This window comes from Caretta caretta, chromosome 3, assembly GCF_965140235.1.
Source record: "Caretta caretta isolate rCarCar2 chromosome 3, rCarCar1.hap1, whole genome shotgun sequence".
Taxonomy (NCBI): domain Eukaryota; kingdom Metazoa; phylum Chordata; order Testudines; family Cheloniidae; genus Caretta; species Caretta caretta.
The window spans coordinates 175,391,391-175,408,923 of record NC_134208.1 but is presented as its reverse complement, the minus strand read 5'-3'; the positions used below and the strand labels follow the sequence as shown (position 1 = coordinate 175,408,923).

At 48.3% G+C, this 17,533-nt stretch overlaps 1 protein-coding gene across 2 annotated transcripts; it reads left to right on the top strand.

Moving 5' to 3' along the window:
• The first annotated feature begins 3,730 nt into the window (after positions 1-3,730).
• SIX2 (SIX homeobox 2) lies at positions 3,731-9,453 on the top strand. 2 transcript variants are annotated; one of them, XM_048846267.2, is made up of 2 exons: positions 3,731-4,626; positions 8,306-9,453. In XM_048846267.2, the coding sequence occupies exons 1-2, from the start codon at positions 4,061-4,063 to the stop codon at positions 8,607-8,609; spliced, it is 870 nt and encodes a 289-aa protein (XP_048702224.1). In that variant the 5' UTR covers positions 3,731-4,060; the 3' UTR covers positions 8,610-9,453. The 2 variants fall into 2 exon arrangements, with proteins under 2 accessions (XP_048702224.1, XP_048702225.1); XM_048846268.2 differs by having other exon boundaries at positions 3,736-4,620.
• The last annotated feature ends 8,080 nt before the right edge of the window (positions 9,454-17,533 follow it).

The following is a 17,533-nucleotide window of genomic DNA, read 5'->3' as shown; positions in this document are numbered from 1 at the left end:
GGCAAACTTGCTCAGGGACTGATTAGAAAAGCAGCGTATTGATAATACAGATCGTTCTACTTCATCCAGCATATCCACATTTCAGAGTGACTTGTTTACACTCTGACGGTCTAATAGAATATTTGTGTTCAATAATTATTATGCACAATTTTGTATCCTTTCTGAAAAGCACTTTTGCTAATTACACATCCAAATGTCTGGTTGGAATGAAAATGTGAAGATCTCCAAGCCATTGAGAGTCAGCGATTCAAGGAAAGAGATTTGAAATAGACTGGCTAAATCCTAACTTTTGCTACACGCATACAACCCGATGAAGTGAGCTGTAGCTCACGAAAGCTCATGCTCAAATAAATTGGTTAGTCTCTAAGGTGCCACAAGTCCTCCTTTTCTTTCTGCGGATACAGACTAACACGGCTGTTCCTCTGTTTCCGGCTATGTGATATTTTCCCACTCTTGGTTGTGCCTGTTGCTTTAAAATATATTTTCATGAAAGAGCTCATTTGAGAATACAGAGGGGATTATTCTGCTCATTTGAGTCTCACAAATCACTGGGGTTTTAATTGTCTGATGGTATGGTTTTGGTATTATCTTTCTGCTGATTTCTTCCAACATAAATGAAGATTTCTGAAAACCAAACACGGTTGTGCACATTTTAAATACACGTCACTAATTTGCAATTGCGTTTAAATGCAAGCTGATACTTACCACTTAACAATAGAATTGCATTACGTTTCCACAGCTATTGGGAAATGAAATCGCATTACATCCAAAGGGCAGTCTGCTTAATGTAAAGTGAAAGTGCTTATGGAGGGTCCTGCCTGTAGTCTCTGTACTCACATTTAAGGGTGCTAAAGAAGAGAATTTCTTAGCTCTAAGTCCATACAACAGGGTTTGACATCTCCCTTCCGGCTGGGGTGAACAGCTGCTCTCTGCTCCCCATTCAAATTCAGCTGCTGTGGTTATAAGATTCAAGCAGAGGAAAGCAAAGTCAGGTATATTCTCATAAATTTGCAACAACAGAAATGGAAGGAGAGAAGACCTCTCCAGTTCTTTTACTTTTTTCCGAAAGTTTTAACTGAGGAGAAGGGGCTAAATAATACCATGTTCTTTCATTTAAAAGGCTTTCGCGCTCTGTGTGTGTAAGGGGGGCGGGGGAGAATGTGTGTTTCAGTCATAGTTCCTGTTCTGTTTTGAATAACATTTGGAAATGGATCCTACTATCTCATGATTTTACGATACAGCCTGCATTACAAGCGACACAGACATTTAGACTGAGTATGAAACCGTAACCTCTGAATTCTTTTGTTTGCCAACAAACACAGTTTGAATCCTGCAAAAATTGCCATCGTATTAATCTCAGGCTGTGGAGTGCTCAAACTAAAAAAAAAAAAAAGTTGGCGAAATGGTTCTTTTAAAATCCCATTGTCTTGTTTTAAACGGACTTGATCTATTTCACCCTATAGATGAAGCCTATATTTTGCATTCACGTTCTGTGATTTAGCAAAATTAAAGTCGTTTGCTGTGGATTCCCTATTTACTATAACCCTCCTGAAAATATCGCACAGGTCAAAATAGACTGACTTTCCAGCTCCTGTCCACACGTATGATAGAAATAAAAGCGCAGGGGACGCAGAAAAGAGAGCGACGAACAAGGATCTCAAGCAGGAGCAGCAGGTTCCCCTCCTGACAGGGGATGTTGTTAAAATGAGTGAAGATCCCCTACTCGCTCCGCTTCGCGTCTTCTTTCCGCTGTCGCCCTGCAGACCCAGGCGGCTGCGTGGCGTGCACCCAGGGCTCGCCGCGGGAGCCGATCCACCCCGGGGCACAGCAGGAGTTTGGCTGCACTCTGCACGGAGCTGGTGGACTCTGTCCTTCCCCTGTGCGGCTCAAGGGCAGGTTCAGAGCCGGACCCCGCTGCCGCCCCTTCCCCCAGCGCGTTAGTTAGCCTGGCCTTTCGGCGCCGCCGGCGAGCTGCTTGTGGATGACCCGCCAGCATCGCTTTCCCAGGTCCACCCGTCAGTTTCACGGGAGGCCAATACACCAATCCCGGCGGGCCTAAAACCGGCTCCAGGCTGGCCTCCCGGCCGCCGCCACTGCTCCTGCTCCTTGGCTCATCCCGACCTGCCAGCCGGACTCCACTTCCCCTCAACGCGGAGGAGTTGGACTGAGAGATGGGGTGAAGGTTGGGGGGGGGGGGTCCTGGGTCTCTCCTCGGTCGTCACCTAAATCACCGAGGCAAGGGATGGGGTGGGAGCAATCTGCGTTAACCATTTGTCCTTGAGGGAGCTCACCACTGCGGAGACCACTCACACGCTCGGTTAGAGATGGCCTGAAAGGGAGAACAGATTAATGGCCTTGAAAAGTGCCCGCTTTTGGTGCAATAAAGTATTGCGAGTAATAACACCCTCGGGAGATTACTCCGGCTGGAACTGAGCTGGGCCAGACAGGGAATTTTCTGCACCTTAAAAAGTGGCTTAGTTGTCAACTACTAAAATCATAGGGAAATGTGTGTGAGTGCCTGGAAGTATATAACCTACATTTATTCATGTATCTGACCAAGTTATTCTTCTACGGTGGATAATTTACATCTATTCTTAGTTCATGTATCTAAGCTCCCACAGGTAGCCAGGTGTGCAAAAATATGTGAAGACTTAAGTCCATGCCCCGAAGAGTCTGCTAATGAAGACTCCCAAGGGAAATGAAGATCTGCTTTAGAAAGTGTCTTCTACCCTTAACTTTAGCACTTCTTGTGGGTACATAACACAGCCCTAGATGTATAAACATCCCCCGCTTTTAAAGTAGAAATATACACACCGAATGAAATTATAGCTGTTGTTAAGTTATCGCAAGCTGGAACTTCATTTTCAAAGTTGTTGATAGTTGACTTTGAAATATATGGTCATTCAGAGTCCAATATAATAATTTCCTCGCTCCCAGCCGCCCGGGGCTAAGTCTAATTAGTGTGTAAATGGGATCATGGTTCAAAAAAACTGGGTCGACATTGTACTTATGGGACCTTTAATATTTATAAAACTACCCACTTTAAAACAACAACAACCCCAAATCTTACTGATAAAGAACCCCCTTGTGGCAGCTGAAACCCAGCGAGAACCCAGTTTCCTCCCGATCTCAAACAATGGATTAATTTTGCCTCAAATGTTTTACCTAACGTGAGCGATCTGTAAGAGGCGTTCAGACTTTCGCAGGAGTTTTCTTGCAAGGAGGGTTCAACGACAGAACTGCTGGGGGACATGTTGGTGCTGCAGCGCCCCCGCGGTGAGAGTCTGTGGCCAGAACGCTTTCTCTGGCGGGCCCTCCCTCCCTCTATGGGTGTTTGCTGCGTCAATCACAGCGGAAATTTCTCTCTTTCTCTCTCTCCTGCTAATATCTCAGCTCGCAGGGCCGCCTCTGAGTGGATCAGAGCAATCTGTCAACCCAGCCGGGGAGCCACCTCAAAACAGATCAGGTTACCTCTGATTGACAGCGTCACCATGGCAAATAATTTGACTAAAACTATTGTCTTCTCCTGGCAGTCCCCGGGTCAGATAACTGGACCAATCAGAGCGCGGATAATCACTTTTCATGCCAGCTTAGAATAATATTATTTAAAAAAACAGAGAGAAGAGGAGGAGAGAAAGGAGAGAGAAGAGGGGGAGCTGGACTTAACCACTATATTATGTTGAATCCTACAGTGAAGGGGGAGGGGGGGCGAAAAAAAGGGAGATCCCAACCCGGCGGAGGAGGGTGGGGGTGGGAGAGGAAAGACACCACCGCTGTGAGCGCTGCTGATACCAGACAATAGAGGCACAAAGTTACTCTCCGAACTTGGACTTACAAAAAAGTTTTCACGTTCCGTCTCCGCCTTTGATCCTGTTTACACTCAGCTGCCGATGGCTGCCGACTGCAGAGCGGAGCTGTGACTTGTGCCGGAGCGTAAGTAGCCGCTCGGGTGGGTTTATACATCCATGATTGGTGCTTCTCTCGCGGTCTCTCCGTCCAGGTCTATGCGGTCGCTTTGTACAAGTCCGATGATTTAGATCGGGGAGGGGGAAAGGCCACCATGTCGATGCTGCCCACTTTTGGATTCACCCAAGAGCAAGTGGCCTGCGTCTGCGAAGTGCTCCAGCAGGGGGGCAACATAGAAAGGCTGGGGCGGTTCCTCTGGTCCCTACCTGCCTGCGAGCACCTCCACAAGAACGAGAGCGTCCTCAAGGCCAAGGCCGTGGTGGCTTTCCACCGGGGCAACTTCCGCGAGCTCTACAAGATCCTGGAGAGCCACCAGTTCTCCGCTCACAACCACCCCAAGCTCCAGCAGCTCTGGCTCAAGGCGCACTACATCGAGGCGGAGAAGCTGCGGGGGCGACCCCTAGGGGCAGTGGGCAAGTACCGGGTCCGCAGAAAGTTCCCCCTGCCCCGCTCCATCTGGGACGGCGAGGAAACCAGCTACTGCTTTAAGGAGAAGAGCCGGAGCGTGCTGCGGGAATGGTATGCCCACAACCCCTACCCGTCCCCTCGGGAGAAGAGGGAGCTGGCCGAGGCGACCGGGCTCACCACCACCCAAGTCAGCAACTGGTTTAAAAACAGGAGGCAACGCGACCGTGCTGCCGAGGCCAAGGAAAGGTACGAGTAAGTACCCCCTTCTCGCACGGCTACTGCCTCCGGTGCTTGTCTAGCTACCCTTGTGCCCAGCCCCTTCGCAGCCTGCGGTCTGTACCCAGGCAAAAACTCCCCCCACCAAAGTCACTGCGAGCTTTTGCTTTTCTTTCCCCCGAGCAGGGACTGGGCCCTTACTTTGGGCCGCTGAGTTCTGATTTTCTCAAGTCCTGAAAAGGAGGTTCCGGGCCGAGCTGGGAAACCCAGACGATCGCTGGCCTTAAACATTGCCCTGACTTCCCTTACGCAAAGAAGGTGTCCTTATTATTTGCTCGTTTGCACTTCGTGTCCCTTCAATTTGGGTGTGACACCGCTAACCAAAAAGACTGAGAGTTTTGATGTGGTACAATCGTTCACCGCGTTTATATCCCTTGATTTTTTATTTTATTTTTGACGCCCACGAAAAATAAGTTGTGAATGCGTTTTTAATGGTCCACTTCAGAGGATTTTAAAGGGCTAAGATGAAAACTATAATAAGGGAGAGTGAGACCAATAACACCTAGTTAGTGAAGAATACAAGGTCAGTTAAAATAAATATATTCACAAATACAGACCAGCGTGTATTCGCCCCCTCCTCCCCCCGTGGAGACCTTATTTCCAGCACATTTCATGTAGGACTTTATGTCTTTTAAACTTAAAGTATTTTGACGATCTCATGTGAGATACTTTTAACTGGCGATCAGCAGGGACATTCATCAGCCCCACATTATAGACTTAAGTGACAGGAGCCTCTTTTATTCAGCAAATGTTAATGCTCTTGAAGTTTCAAAGGAACAGTGTCTGGGGGTGCATCCACCTGAACCAGGTTCAGATAGAGGGGAAGCTTTTCATGAGGCTGAATGGGGACGAATAATGCGAAAAACTCGCTATTGCCCAGCCCTGCGCTGGCTGCTTTTCCATCCGTATGCTCATTTACAGCTCCTATATTTCAAACGGGTATCCTATTGTAAAGATAGTTCTGTGAAAGTACTGTGATTGAGATACTCCAGCCGTGAAAATACCTGGGCGAATCCTCTAAAGGTTTACATCTCACGCCGTAGGCCTTGGCATCGATATATACACCACGGTCCATGCAGCCAGTACATTAACAAAACGCACTCTGTATGTACACCCAAACATTTCCTATGTACGGGTTTTTGGAGAGTTTAAATACTTTTTTTCCTCATGTGTTAGCAAAGGTTCCCTTAAATTATGACACCGGGCCCTCTCTCTGTTCATCCTTTCTGTTTATTTTTGGAGGAAGGACTAGAATCTTTTACATGTTCTCTGGAGTTTAAGAGCATCCAGATACAGTTATTCACACTCAGAAAACAATGTTAAACCTTTTTAATGGCTCTACCTTTACACTGTTACGCTTCACCTTTAGAAGCAGAGCCAAAAGGTTTAGAAAAAAGTGTCCCCAAAATGTACTTCTTAGAAGCAGAAAATAGTGGCTTCTTTGCCGAAATGCAGCCCTGCCCCTGTAACGCTTTGCAGGGCTTTGCACCTCTGTCGGGACAAATCCGATCTCATCGACACATTCTTCTCTCACTTGTCCCGGGGCCATCTAACTGACTTCAGGGGAATGAAGGTGCGGGTAACGGAGAACAGAATTTGGTCTCCACACTGTAAATAGTGTTTGGTGAAATTGTTCCTAATGTCAGACACAGGCTGAGAGCAGGAAACTTGGATATAATATTTTATGGGGGAATCTCCCTATCTTGTTAATTAAAATGCAATTTGCATCCCTACACAAATGGATGCTCCGCAGGCATAAGGTGTAGGATTTTCTGGTACTTTAAATAAGTGATATTTTCTGTATTAGATGAAGGGAAGAAACTATTAATCGCCGGACAGCGGTTAATGTGTGGGTATGGGGATAGTGGGTACTGTAGGGTGTTCCCCCCCCCCAATAGTTCCTGTGCACTGTTGGAAGCTTGTCAGGGAAGCGAAATGCAGGGTTCCAAATTCACAATATCTACTTCGGTGTGTATACACAAGACATTTGAAATCGCAAGTCCATAAGGATTTGATCATTTTGGGGGTGTTGGTAATTAAAAGTCTTGAAAATCTACTGCAGATCATTCGCGGAATGGCTTAAAGGTGACTTCATTTTTAGTCTCTGTTGAATGTGCTTGGGAAATGTTAAGCACCGCATACAGCTGATTAGATTTACGCTTAGCTGTGATATTCAGTAAGGTTTGGATTCTGGGCAGATTTGCTTCATACATTTCCCCAAACGTGCTAGTGCTTTAATTTTCTTTCAAATCCCCGTAAGAGTTGGTTTTACGAGATGTCAGAAATCCTTTTATTGCTGATAGGAGGGACTCGCCTTCAAATATCCAAAGGAAATGAAGGTCACATTTATTCCTTTCATTTCTGAGGAATCAAATTTTAAAGGTCTCCAGAGACAAGTACGTTTTTTGACATAGAAAAATACACTCAACCTAACATTACACTCTCGGCGTCGGAAAACAGACCTTTGGTGAGATTGCCATTCTGTCAAGCAAACAGAGCTTTCTTTTCTAATTTTATTATTTTGGTACTAAGTGTCTCCAGTCACATTTTGCAGCTCTTGCCGAGACTAGCTTACACTGAAGGCAATCCTTTAACTTCGCCCAGTAAAACCTAAAGGATTTGGACCCTTTGCCATACATAAACTTTAAGTATAAATACACCACTGTACCAGAGGGCAGTACATAACCTACAGGGGCCTCTTCCTTGTGTATCAATACCGCATTTGGCCTCTAACTTTCAAAGTAACAAATACAAAACTTTGAAACCCATCACGAAATTCCCAGTGTTCACTATTGCCACGGTCATGAAGATTCTAACAGTTCTCTGTCTCTCATATACATATGTGAGATACATATTCTCTCTCTCTCTTTCTCTCTCTCTCTCTCTCTATGAGATAATGTTGTCTCTTTTATAAAGAGACTGTTCTTGTGGCTAAGCAGAGCAAAATTTGGCTCCCATTCATTATGTGTCAGTATATTTGCGCTCTCAGTCTAATTTCGACCAGTAAAAGAAATAGAGGAATGTAGTTACGAGGGATTTCCTTGTAGGAAATAAGCACGTTAGTTCTGTTCGCTTGCCTTCTTTTACACATGCTTGGGATACATTTTCGGTTTTAAACTTCCGGAGGAAAAACGGAGTCGAGGTGTCGAGTTATTTTATCAAAAACAAGACTTATCCAGATGACCCAACCATTTAAGGCTGATCTGCATAGACTAATGAGAACACAATTTGAGTTTGTTTTGCCTCTCCAGGAGAAGGCGTGGATGAAATTCTGCTTGTATAAGTACTGTCTCCAGGAGTGATTTTAAAGTGAAATGCCCCCCCTTTTTCCCTTGTTCCCCCCCCCCCCAAAGCTATCCAAACACTTTGCAGGAGATGGATGGAGAAAATGACGTTTTGTCAAAGTGACACTTTCTGCGGGGCTAGTGGAAAACTCTGTTTACAAGCTCTGCAGACCTTAGACCTTTGTGCCAGACGAAGAGGCCTTTAAGGTTTGCAGAGTTTGTAAACGCACTGTGTGTTTCAGTTACCCTCCAGTTGTCTCCCCTGTGAGCCCACATCCTGCAGTCCCTGCAGCTGCCTATCTAGCTCCAGTGTTACTCACTGCTGTGTCCTCTCCACTCTAAGATCTCCCTCCCTTTTCTATTTCCTATAGGGAAAACAACGAGAATTCCAACTCCAACAGCCACAATCCGCTCTCAGCCTCAATGAACGGGAATAAGACAGTTTTGGGCAGCTCAGAAGACGAGAAGACGCCGTCAGGGACCCCTGATCACACTTCTTCCAGCCCAGCTTTACTGCTCAATTCGAACCCAGGCCTACAGCCGCTCCATGGCTTGGGTCACCCCCAAGGTCCTAGCGCCATTCCGGTACCCAGTGCGGACCCTATGCACCATCATAGTTTGCAGGACTCCATTCTCAACCCCATGTCCTCCAACTTGGTCGACCTTGGGTCTTAAAACTATTTACACGCTCCCCTCACCACAGCCCTTCGTGTTTTTTTTTTTATCTCATTTGAAACTTTTAAAGTGATGACACACTCATTAGTGGATCTGTTGTCCCTCTTTGGATGGCTGGCTGGCTGGCTGTAGCTGTTTGGAAGGTACTGTACTAGACTGTATGCAGTTCTGTTGTGACAAAGTCTTAAGGGTTGTGCAAAGCTGGTTTCAGACATATGGACTGTTCCATAGGACAGGACTTGTGATTTAAGCATAGTGCTAATATGGTTCTATGTAGTAACTATTTTTTCCAACCTTAACTTCACAGATCTCTTGGAATTTTAATTGAGCAGTCTTGTCTGTGTATGATAAGACACCTTGTATTTCGGGGGAGCGTACGGTTGCTGTTTACATGCCTCCTTGGAAGACACCCATCGCTCCCGTTATCCTATTGTGTAGTTATATATCCGTGGCAGGTGTACAATGTACATTACAACTAAGAATACAACCGTTTTAGTCAAGTTATAGCAGCAACACGCGCTCTGGGTAGACTCTGTAATTTCCTTGTAGCTGACGCTGTGCAGAGAGCCAGCTTCTTTCGCCTTGTCCGTGTGGTCCTTTCGCCATTTGTTGGGTAGGAAAGGAACTAGTGGCCCGATCCTCGCCCCAGTTGAAGTCAATGTTAAATTATCCCATCGACCTCAAACGGGGGAAGACGTGGGCCCTAAAAAATTGCTGCTCGTTTTTAGACCTAAACTACCGTATCAACCGCGAGTCACTCGACTTTAGTTTTGTTTATATTATGTGAATACGTTCTTTGGGAAATATTTCTGCTTTTATTTTATAATAAAATTTAGAAATCTAACCCAGTGTGCAGTACTTAATTTGCATCTAGGTTGCTTTCGGTTTGCCCCAGCCTCTAAAATGCCAGATGAAGCCAATCGCACCGTTTTAGTGCTGCATTCTAGCTCGTGGTACCTTCTCCATCACTATTCATTCGAACCCCATTTCTGAGTCTGAGCCTGTTGTTCCCTACTAGCTGATCTGCCATTGTCTGAAGGAATTTTGTCGGTTTAGCATGGGATTTTGATAAGATTAAATGATGTACCGAAGGACCAAGTTGCTTTAATCAAAGAGAAAGGTGCCTCCCTTACAAATTACAAGTAGGGAAGTTTACGGGGCATCTCCAGCTCCCATACTCTGAAAGCAGATCAATAATGTAGTGTCTTGGTGTGACACTATTTTGACTAGAAGACTGGAGGCACGAAGTCTGAAATGGCAGCTTAGTCATTTTTAGTTGCAATTCTTTGACTGGGCCTTTCCAGAGCAATCGCTAGAAGATGAGCGCCAGTTTCTCTAATCTGAGTCTTGTAACCGCAAAACTCCGGAGGCGCAACCCGTACCCCTTCTCCGTTTTTCCGTCCCTTTCTCCCTGATGAGAGAAGGGTCTGTGACTTCGCCCACCCCGTCCCCATCGGATGGGCACAGGAGACTTGCAGGAGAGCCAAAGTGAGAGAGTCGATTTAAATCTTGGGGTGGGGCAACATCTGATCGCTTTACGGTAATCGACTCCCCCCCCCCTCAGTTCACTCTTATCCCCCAAAAGGGAGACTTTGGGGGTTTCCCGCAGGGCAGTGTCTCCAACATAGAGACAGCTGGGAGTCCACAACCACCAGTATCCTCTGAGCAGCCATCGTGTGGGCCTGCTCGGGCAACACTCCCAACTGATCCCCGCAGGAGCTTTGCCTGCATAAGGCGTCCTGGGCCGGGCCCTTAGGGGGGAAGCGTCCCACTACGGCTTGGTTTCTGAAGCTGGAGTATTAACAGACCCCCTCCAACACACACACACACACACACACACACACACACACACACACACAGGCGCTCTCTCTCGCTCCCTCTCTCTCACACACACACACACTCGCTCTCTCACGCTTTCTCTCTCTCTCACACACACACTCGCTCTCTCTCTCATAGAAACACTCTCTCTCACACACACACTCTCTCACACACACTCTCGTTCTCTGTCTCTCTCTCACACACACACACACACTGGCTCTCGCTCTCGCTCTCTCACACACACACTTGCTTTCTCTCACACAAACACACTCGCTCTCTCACACACACTCTCGTTCTCTCTCTCTCTCTCTCACACACACACACTCGCTCTCGCTCTCTCACACACACACTTGCTTTCTCTCTCTCCCTCTCTCTCACACACACTCGCTCTCTCTCACACACACTCTCTCACACACACTCCCTCGTTCTCTCTCTCTCAAACACACACTTTCACTCTCTCACACACACTCACGCACGCATTTTCCAACCCTTTGCGAGGAGAGGGAGCTGAAGCGGTGAGAGACTGGGGAAGGGGTGGGGGGGACTGTGAGAGGGACTGAGGGGTACAAGGCCGGCCGGAGGAGGGGGGAAAGGGGGAAGAAAAGAGGAGCGTGTAAGGAGGGGAGGGCGGCAGACGGAGGGTGAGGAGGTGGGAAAGGCGGAGCTCAGCAGAGATGGGACCCTGGGCGTAGCGGAAGGCAGAGAAGCAGACTTGGGGGTGCTCTGGGTGCAGGGAACTCCCAGGGGTTCCCAAAGGCGCAGAAGTCTGCAGCAGCCAGACGGGAATGAGACTGGCTGGCACTTTCCCGTCGTCCTCTCCGGCCCCACAGGCCGGGAGGGATGGGGTCATTATCAGGGGGAGGCGAGAAGAATCGAAATCATTTTTATCCGGGGTCAGTATTTGGGTCTGGAGCCCTAAATCCCCTGTCCCCACCCACCTCCCACCCGGATCTGTAGCCCTGCGTATACGCTTCTCTCCGTCCCTTCCAGCCCCTGGCCAGGGGAGGGGGGACGGGAGAGGGGGGCCTAGCTGCAGAGTAAATGGAGCCAGTCAGTATTAAAGTGCCTCTTATGCACATAGCAATCCCACGCTCCAGTGAGTCCTGCCAGGGCTGTACTCATGCTGCCCACACCTTGCAGCAGTCGCCAAACTGCTGACATAACCACAAGGCGTTTGCACTGAATCGCGGCATTGACCGTGTTTCGCTCCGGATTCCGGTATCCCAGTGACATCCGACAGAAATACACGGGAGCTGAAGACATAGGTAACACAACCAGGCAAGCCGCTGGGTGCAGCACGACACGCGGAAGTTCATTCTCGAGGGCTTTTTGTGTATTGACTGCAAACATCATTTTGGATGCCCCTGTGTATGAGACGGATACCATCAGCAGTCCGTGTCAGCATCAAGTCAGATATTTTTAAGAACAAGTCAGAATTAGAGTTGCAGTGTTCACACCAGGTTTAATTAAAAGATAAGAGGCGGGTTTGGTTTCACTAAATGTTTAATAGATTTTAATGACAGAAGACATTACATTGTGACAATCTAGTCTGACCTCCTGCACAGAATTTCAGCCAGTGATTCCTGCAGGAGACCTTCCAGTTCTCTGCTAGTGCTTGAATGTAATGGGTGGTCTATTTAAAAAAACATCTGAAAGATTGCAAAGTGTTTTTTTTTCTTTTTGGATTGCTGCTAAAATGCATTTCTCATGAGTTCTGAAAAATAAGCCAGGAACACTATGTGGCTTTAATGGGAGAAGAAATATGTGTCGATCAGCAAAGATCTTATTCAGCTTTCAAGATCTTACTGAAATTTCAATCAACTGACTTCAGGGGGAGTTCTGTCTGCATAATGTCCGAATAAGCTATGTTAGGGCAACACCAATTCATATATGGGGTTGTAGGTGAGGTGTCCTACAAGTACGTTTCTCTAAGGGCCCTGTCAATGGGAGTCATTTTATTGATTTCAGTGGGCGTTGGATCAGACCCTAAGGCAAATGCCCCTTCGCCAGTTATGAATCGAATTACCTTAGTATGTTTTGGATTCAGTTGGTAAACAAAATATTTTATGTCCCGTCACACACCCACACCCACACCCCCAGGACTCCTGAGACTTGGGAAGTTTGGTATAAACTTCCCGCAAATTCGTGCTCTTTGTGTTAATATACTGCACCAGGTAATTCGGTTTTCAACTGCAGAGCTCATGTGGACAATTGGATTTGTGTGCCGTCGTGTATCATCTATTTTTTATCTTATGCTGACCTACTTGTGTGCATCTGATACTCTTAGCTATGGATTTTAGTCCCTTTAAAAGAAACATGTTGCAAGAACTAACCGTTGGTCTTTCCTAAGATTACAGTAGATTCCCCAAGTTATCTAAAATAATACATGCATGCATGTCAACGATTCATTCATTCATCCATTCAATTGTAAGTAGTGATAAAAACTGAGTTTGGGATCAACGAAGAAAAATGACTGGGCTAATAAAACACAGCCTCAAAGCAGAAAATAAAACCCTCCGGCTTTGCCTGCTGTAGAGAAATAGGGTTATTGGGGAAAGAGGAGAGTCATGAGGAGAGCGCTTAAGGAGCCGGTAGGAAAACAGGATGGGGTTTCGGTGGTTAATAAAAGGTCATATTGCTCAGAGGAGGCAATATTTGATCAGATGAAAGTAAACGAAGGGATAAATAGAGTGAGAAAGGCCCTTTGAAATCCAGGGGCGATGAAAACTTCTGTGGATTGTGGCGAGGATCATGTGTATATATCGTGTGGGGAAGGGACTGGAGAACGAGCCATTCCGTTCAATGATAGGGAGTTAAAAGCAGAAATCTCGCTGTCAAAGAAGCTGGAGGGCAATCTGTCAGTAGGGAACACTCTTCAGCCTACATCCAGGAGAGGGGCAGGGGACGGATGATAGAGTTATGTCAAGTACGGCTCTCCGTTTAACTTCATTGGACGATACAACCTGAAAATCCCTACATGTTAAGACTTACTCAAGCAGACTGCACTTGCCTTTAGTAATTATGTTTTCTAAGTTAGCTCAAATCCCCAGATTTTCCACACAAAAAAAGTTTTGCAATAGATGAATATGTAGAAAGTGACGTGACTAATCCTTGATTTTAAACAGATTAGTTTATGATTCAGGAGCTTTATGTTACATGGGGCAAATCCCGTCAGAAATGTTTGCTCGCAGGCTGACAGTACAGGTTTCGGTAGGTAAATAACATGGGGGGGGGGGTCCCCATCCTGCACGTTTTACCCAGGCAAAACTCTCACTGGCTGCCACAAACTGATTCGACTGGGAATTTCTCCGGAGTAAGGAATTATGTCTCACTGCACCATGCAAAATCCACAGCCGGGCTCCAGGAAATAGCAGGGGGTTAGCCCTGCCTCCACTGGCCAGGCGAACAATCCTCCCACTGGACAGCTCTAAACAAAACGTTTATCTCCCGTGGACGTTCCGCTTTGGGTGTCCCCGAGAGCAGGACTGGGCTTGTTGCCTTCAGAGCAGGGGTAGCCTGTGTTAGCACTTGACCAGTGTGCGGAGACGCTGGTTACCAGAGAGTGAATGCTAGTGTAGTCACGGCCTCTGTCTCCTGACCACGCAGCCTGAACTCGCCACTGCAAGCCAGCCGTGTCACCGCCCTGAAATAACATGCTGGGGGCATCACAGGGCCAAGACACCTCCCTTACTCGCCATCATACGCTACATCGTCGTGCTCGCCCTGTAACTACATGGTCACGACATATATAAGTGAAGATTGTTTATATGTTTTTGCCCTCGAAATAAAATGTTACCAAACACAATGATTAGCGCAGTGTTTACAGTCTGCATGTGAGTCCACTGCATTGTGCTTTTAAAACAATCCAGGCTTGAATATTCACACCGCACAGATACATATTGTTTTCTCCGCTGATAAACCCGCTTTTTACATTTGCCAGCTAGCTTTCTGAGGATTATTTTAGAGATCGTTGCAAAAGAAATTCCAGAAGCCCTCTGTTTTACCCCTTTAATCCCGAAAATAACACGGAAGGGAATATGAAATAGTAGCTTCGAGCTGTGTGGAAATAATGTTGATTGACGGTAGCGGAGCAAAACCGAGCTATCTGGTGACTCATACATATTGAACAGTCTGGCTGATCCGATCCTGCCACTTTACTCGTGCCATAGTTAGGGGTTTTGGGCTAGTGGCCCCATTGATTGGCTACTGACTAGCCTAATATGTCAAGAAGGAATGTACTAATCTTCGCTTAACCTCGGGATTATTTACGTGGATTCCAGGCGCTCTCCTCTGTTTAAATTGCTTCAGATTGCACTATCCCAGTTACACAAACATTGGGAGAAATTTAAAGCTTTCCGGGGAACGGAATTAAATACAATCTACAAAAGATTCTTTTGCTGCATTTTATCGGGTATAAATTAAGTCATTTCACAGCCATTCAGTTTAATCTAGACAGAGAAGTAATATCGCCGAGAGAAGTGCCAGGCTTGGCGTATTTCCTAAGGGATATTTCAGATGAAGCTTCATATTTCCCCCACCCCCGATTCTTTGCCTAGGAGCTTTGTTAGAAATGAAGCCATAACCTGTCCATAATACGGAATAGGAAAGAGTGAGTGAAAATATGGAATATTAAAGAGTGAGTGACAGTTCTTTAAAATGCCTGGATAGAAATGTCTATGCGAGGCACACAGTATAAAGTAACCAGTCCTGAGTTGCGAAAGCTGGAGAGAAATTATTGCCGTGTTTAGGAGGAACAAGGAGAGCCTGGTATAATCTCAGCCTCTTTCCTTCAATACACCAGCCCTCGGGTATGGCATAGGAAATCCAGTCTGGGGGACATTGATCAGAGAGCCAGGAAAACCAGTCTGCTGAAGGGAAGGGTTCAGTACTTTAGCACGCTGGGGAAGGTACTGGAGTTGACTGCGGAAGTGTAGACAGGGAAATTGAAAACTATGTCTTATATTGAGCAGCACTTTGGGCTCATAGCGCCTGTTGGGATCCCGGATGATTTGTCTATTTAAAAATTAAACAAAGGAGTTAGAATCAAAGGAGATGTTTTACTTTTCAGACATGATGAAAAAAAGCAACGTATTGTGTGGCTAGAGGGTCCGTCTTGTTTCCACTGAAGTCCACAGGAGCTTTGCCTTTACCGTCCCTGAAAACAGGAGCGGACCCTTAACCATGAATGTAACAGACGTTCTCCCTTTGAGCTGGAATCATAGAGAACCGGAGCCCCTTCCCCTTCGCCAAGTCCCTCGCCCCTCCAGTAGCGGGATACACCCTTCGGATTCGAAGTTGTCAGGGTGAGAGCCGGCATGTGCGAGCTGATGTGCTGTCTTACCCACCCAGACCCCTCTTCTTCAGGCTGAATTCCCGCTTCAGTCCATTGTAAGGCGAGGCTTGGAAGATGAGAGTGTAGAAATGAAGAGGTGTCCTTTTGCAACTAGTGCTTTGCAACGCCAGGTTGATCCTAGCGGGAAGCAGCGAGGGGGCCAAGGTGCCAGAGGAACCCGCTGTGGAGCACACAGGTCCAAGGACACAGCGGGCGGCGCTCCGCCGGAGAGCGGAAAGTCCTCGGGAAGATGGCAATCACACACGTGCTTCTGGTGACCCCATTACCTGTGAAGTCCTACAGGAAATACATATTTGAAGCCGCCAGGACAAACAGACATGCCTTTTATAGACTTGCCTGTCCTGCCATGAAAAATGAAAACCGCAGGGGGTCGGGGTGCAGGAGGGGTCTGGGGTGCAACAGGGGGCTCAGGGCAGGGGGTTGGGGTGCAGGAGAGGTGCGGCAGGGGGCTCAGGGCAGGGGGTTGGGGTGCAGGAGGGGTGCGGGGTGCGACAGGGGGCTCAGGGCAGGGGGTCGGGGTGCACGAGGGGTCCGGGGTGCAGCAGGGGGCTCAGGGCAGGGGGTCGGGGTGCAGGAGGGGTGCGGGGTGCAGCAGGGGGCTCAGGGCAGGGGGTCGGGGTGCACGAGGGGTCCGGGGTGCAGCAGGGGGCTCAGGGCAGGGGGTCGGGTGCAGGAGGGGTGCGGCAGGGGGCTCAGGGCAGGGGGTTGGGGTGCAGCAGGGGTGCGGGGTGCAGCAGGGGGCTCAGGGCAGGGGTTGGGGTGCAGGAGGGGTGCGACAGGGGGCTCAGGGCAGGGGGTTCGGCTCCAAGAGGGGTTGGGGGGGTCCGGTCCGGCCCGGCATGCACGGGGGGCGGGGCAGGCTCCCTCCCTGCTTGCCCTGCCCCCGCGCCGCTCTGGGAAGCAGCCGGAACCTGGGGGGAGGGGCACAGGGGACTGTGTGTTGCCCTGGCCGCTCCTCCAGGTACCTCCCCCGAAGCTCCCATTGGCCGCGGTTCCCCGTTCCCAGCCAATGGGAGCTTCGGGGGAGGTACCTGGAGGAGGGGCCAGGGCAACACACACACCCCTGTGCCCCCCCACGCCGGATCCTGGCCGCTTCCCGGAGCGGCGCGGGGGCAGGGCAGGCAGGCGTGGAGCCTGCCCTGCCCACGGTGCGCGCCAGGCCGGAGCCGCTCTAGGTAAACTCTGGGGGGGGGCCGCGAGGAGCTGGTGGGCCGCAGAAAATAACCCCAGGGCCGCCTGCTTGAGACCCCAGGTCTGAGGCAAAGGTCCGACGGAGGCACCTTGATTCCGAAGCAGTTTGGCAGTGTACAGTCAAAGTTGAAGGTCTCCGCTCGGTAGGATCCCTAGGCCCAGGCCCTCCCACCTGAGCTGGGCTTGGTCAGATGTCCGGCACTGACAAAGGGCCGTTTGTCATCATGATTGTTCCAGAGGCTGCAAATGCTAGTCCGAGAACCAACAGTGAAAGTGCAAATCAGCCCACTTGTTGCAATTACTGTCCCTGGTGGGATTTCAAATGCGCCGAAGCGATTTAGGAACATACTCACCAGTACCTTTCGATGAGAGTTGTGTCCCCAGATCACTTGGGCGCTTTGTAAACTGCCGCCCCGCACACCATTTGGGGGGCGGGGGGCGAAGTTGGGAGGAATTTTTTGCCCTTTCAGCCTTTGCTACGTGTACAGTAGTGAGCTCAAGGTTTCGTTCGTTAAATGTTTATAGTAAAATTAACCTGGAGCATCTGTACAGGCCCATTCAC

Coding starts and splice junctions, on each gene's coding strand:
- SIX2 (XM_048846267.2), top strand. CDS start 4,061: ATGTCGATGCTGCCCACTTTTGGATTCACCCAAGAGCAAGTGGCCTGC. Junction 4,627..8,305: donor GAGGCCAAGGAAAGGTACGA/GTAAGTACCCCC, acceptor TATTTCCTATAG/GGAAAACAACGAGAATTCCA.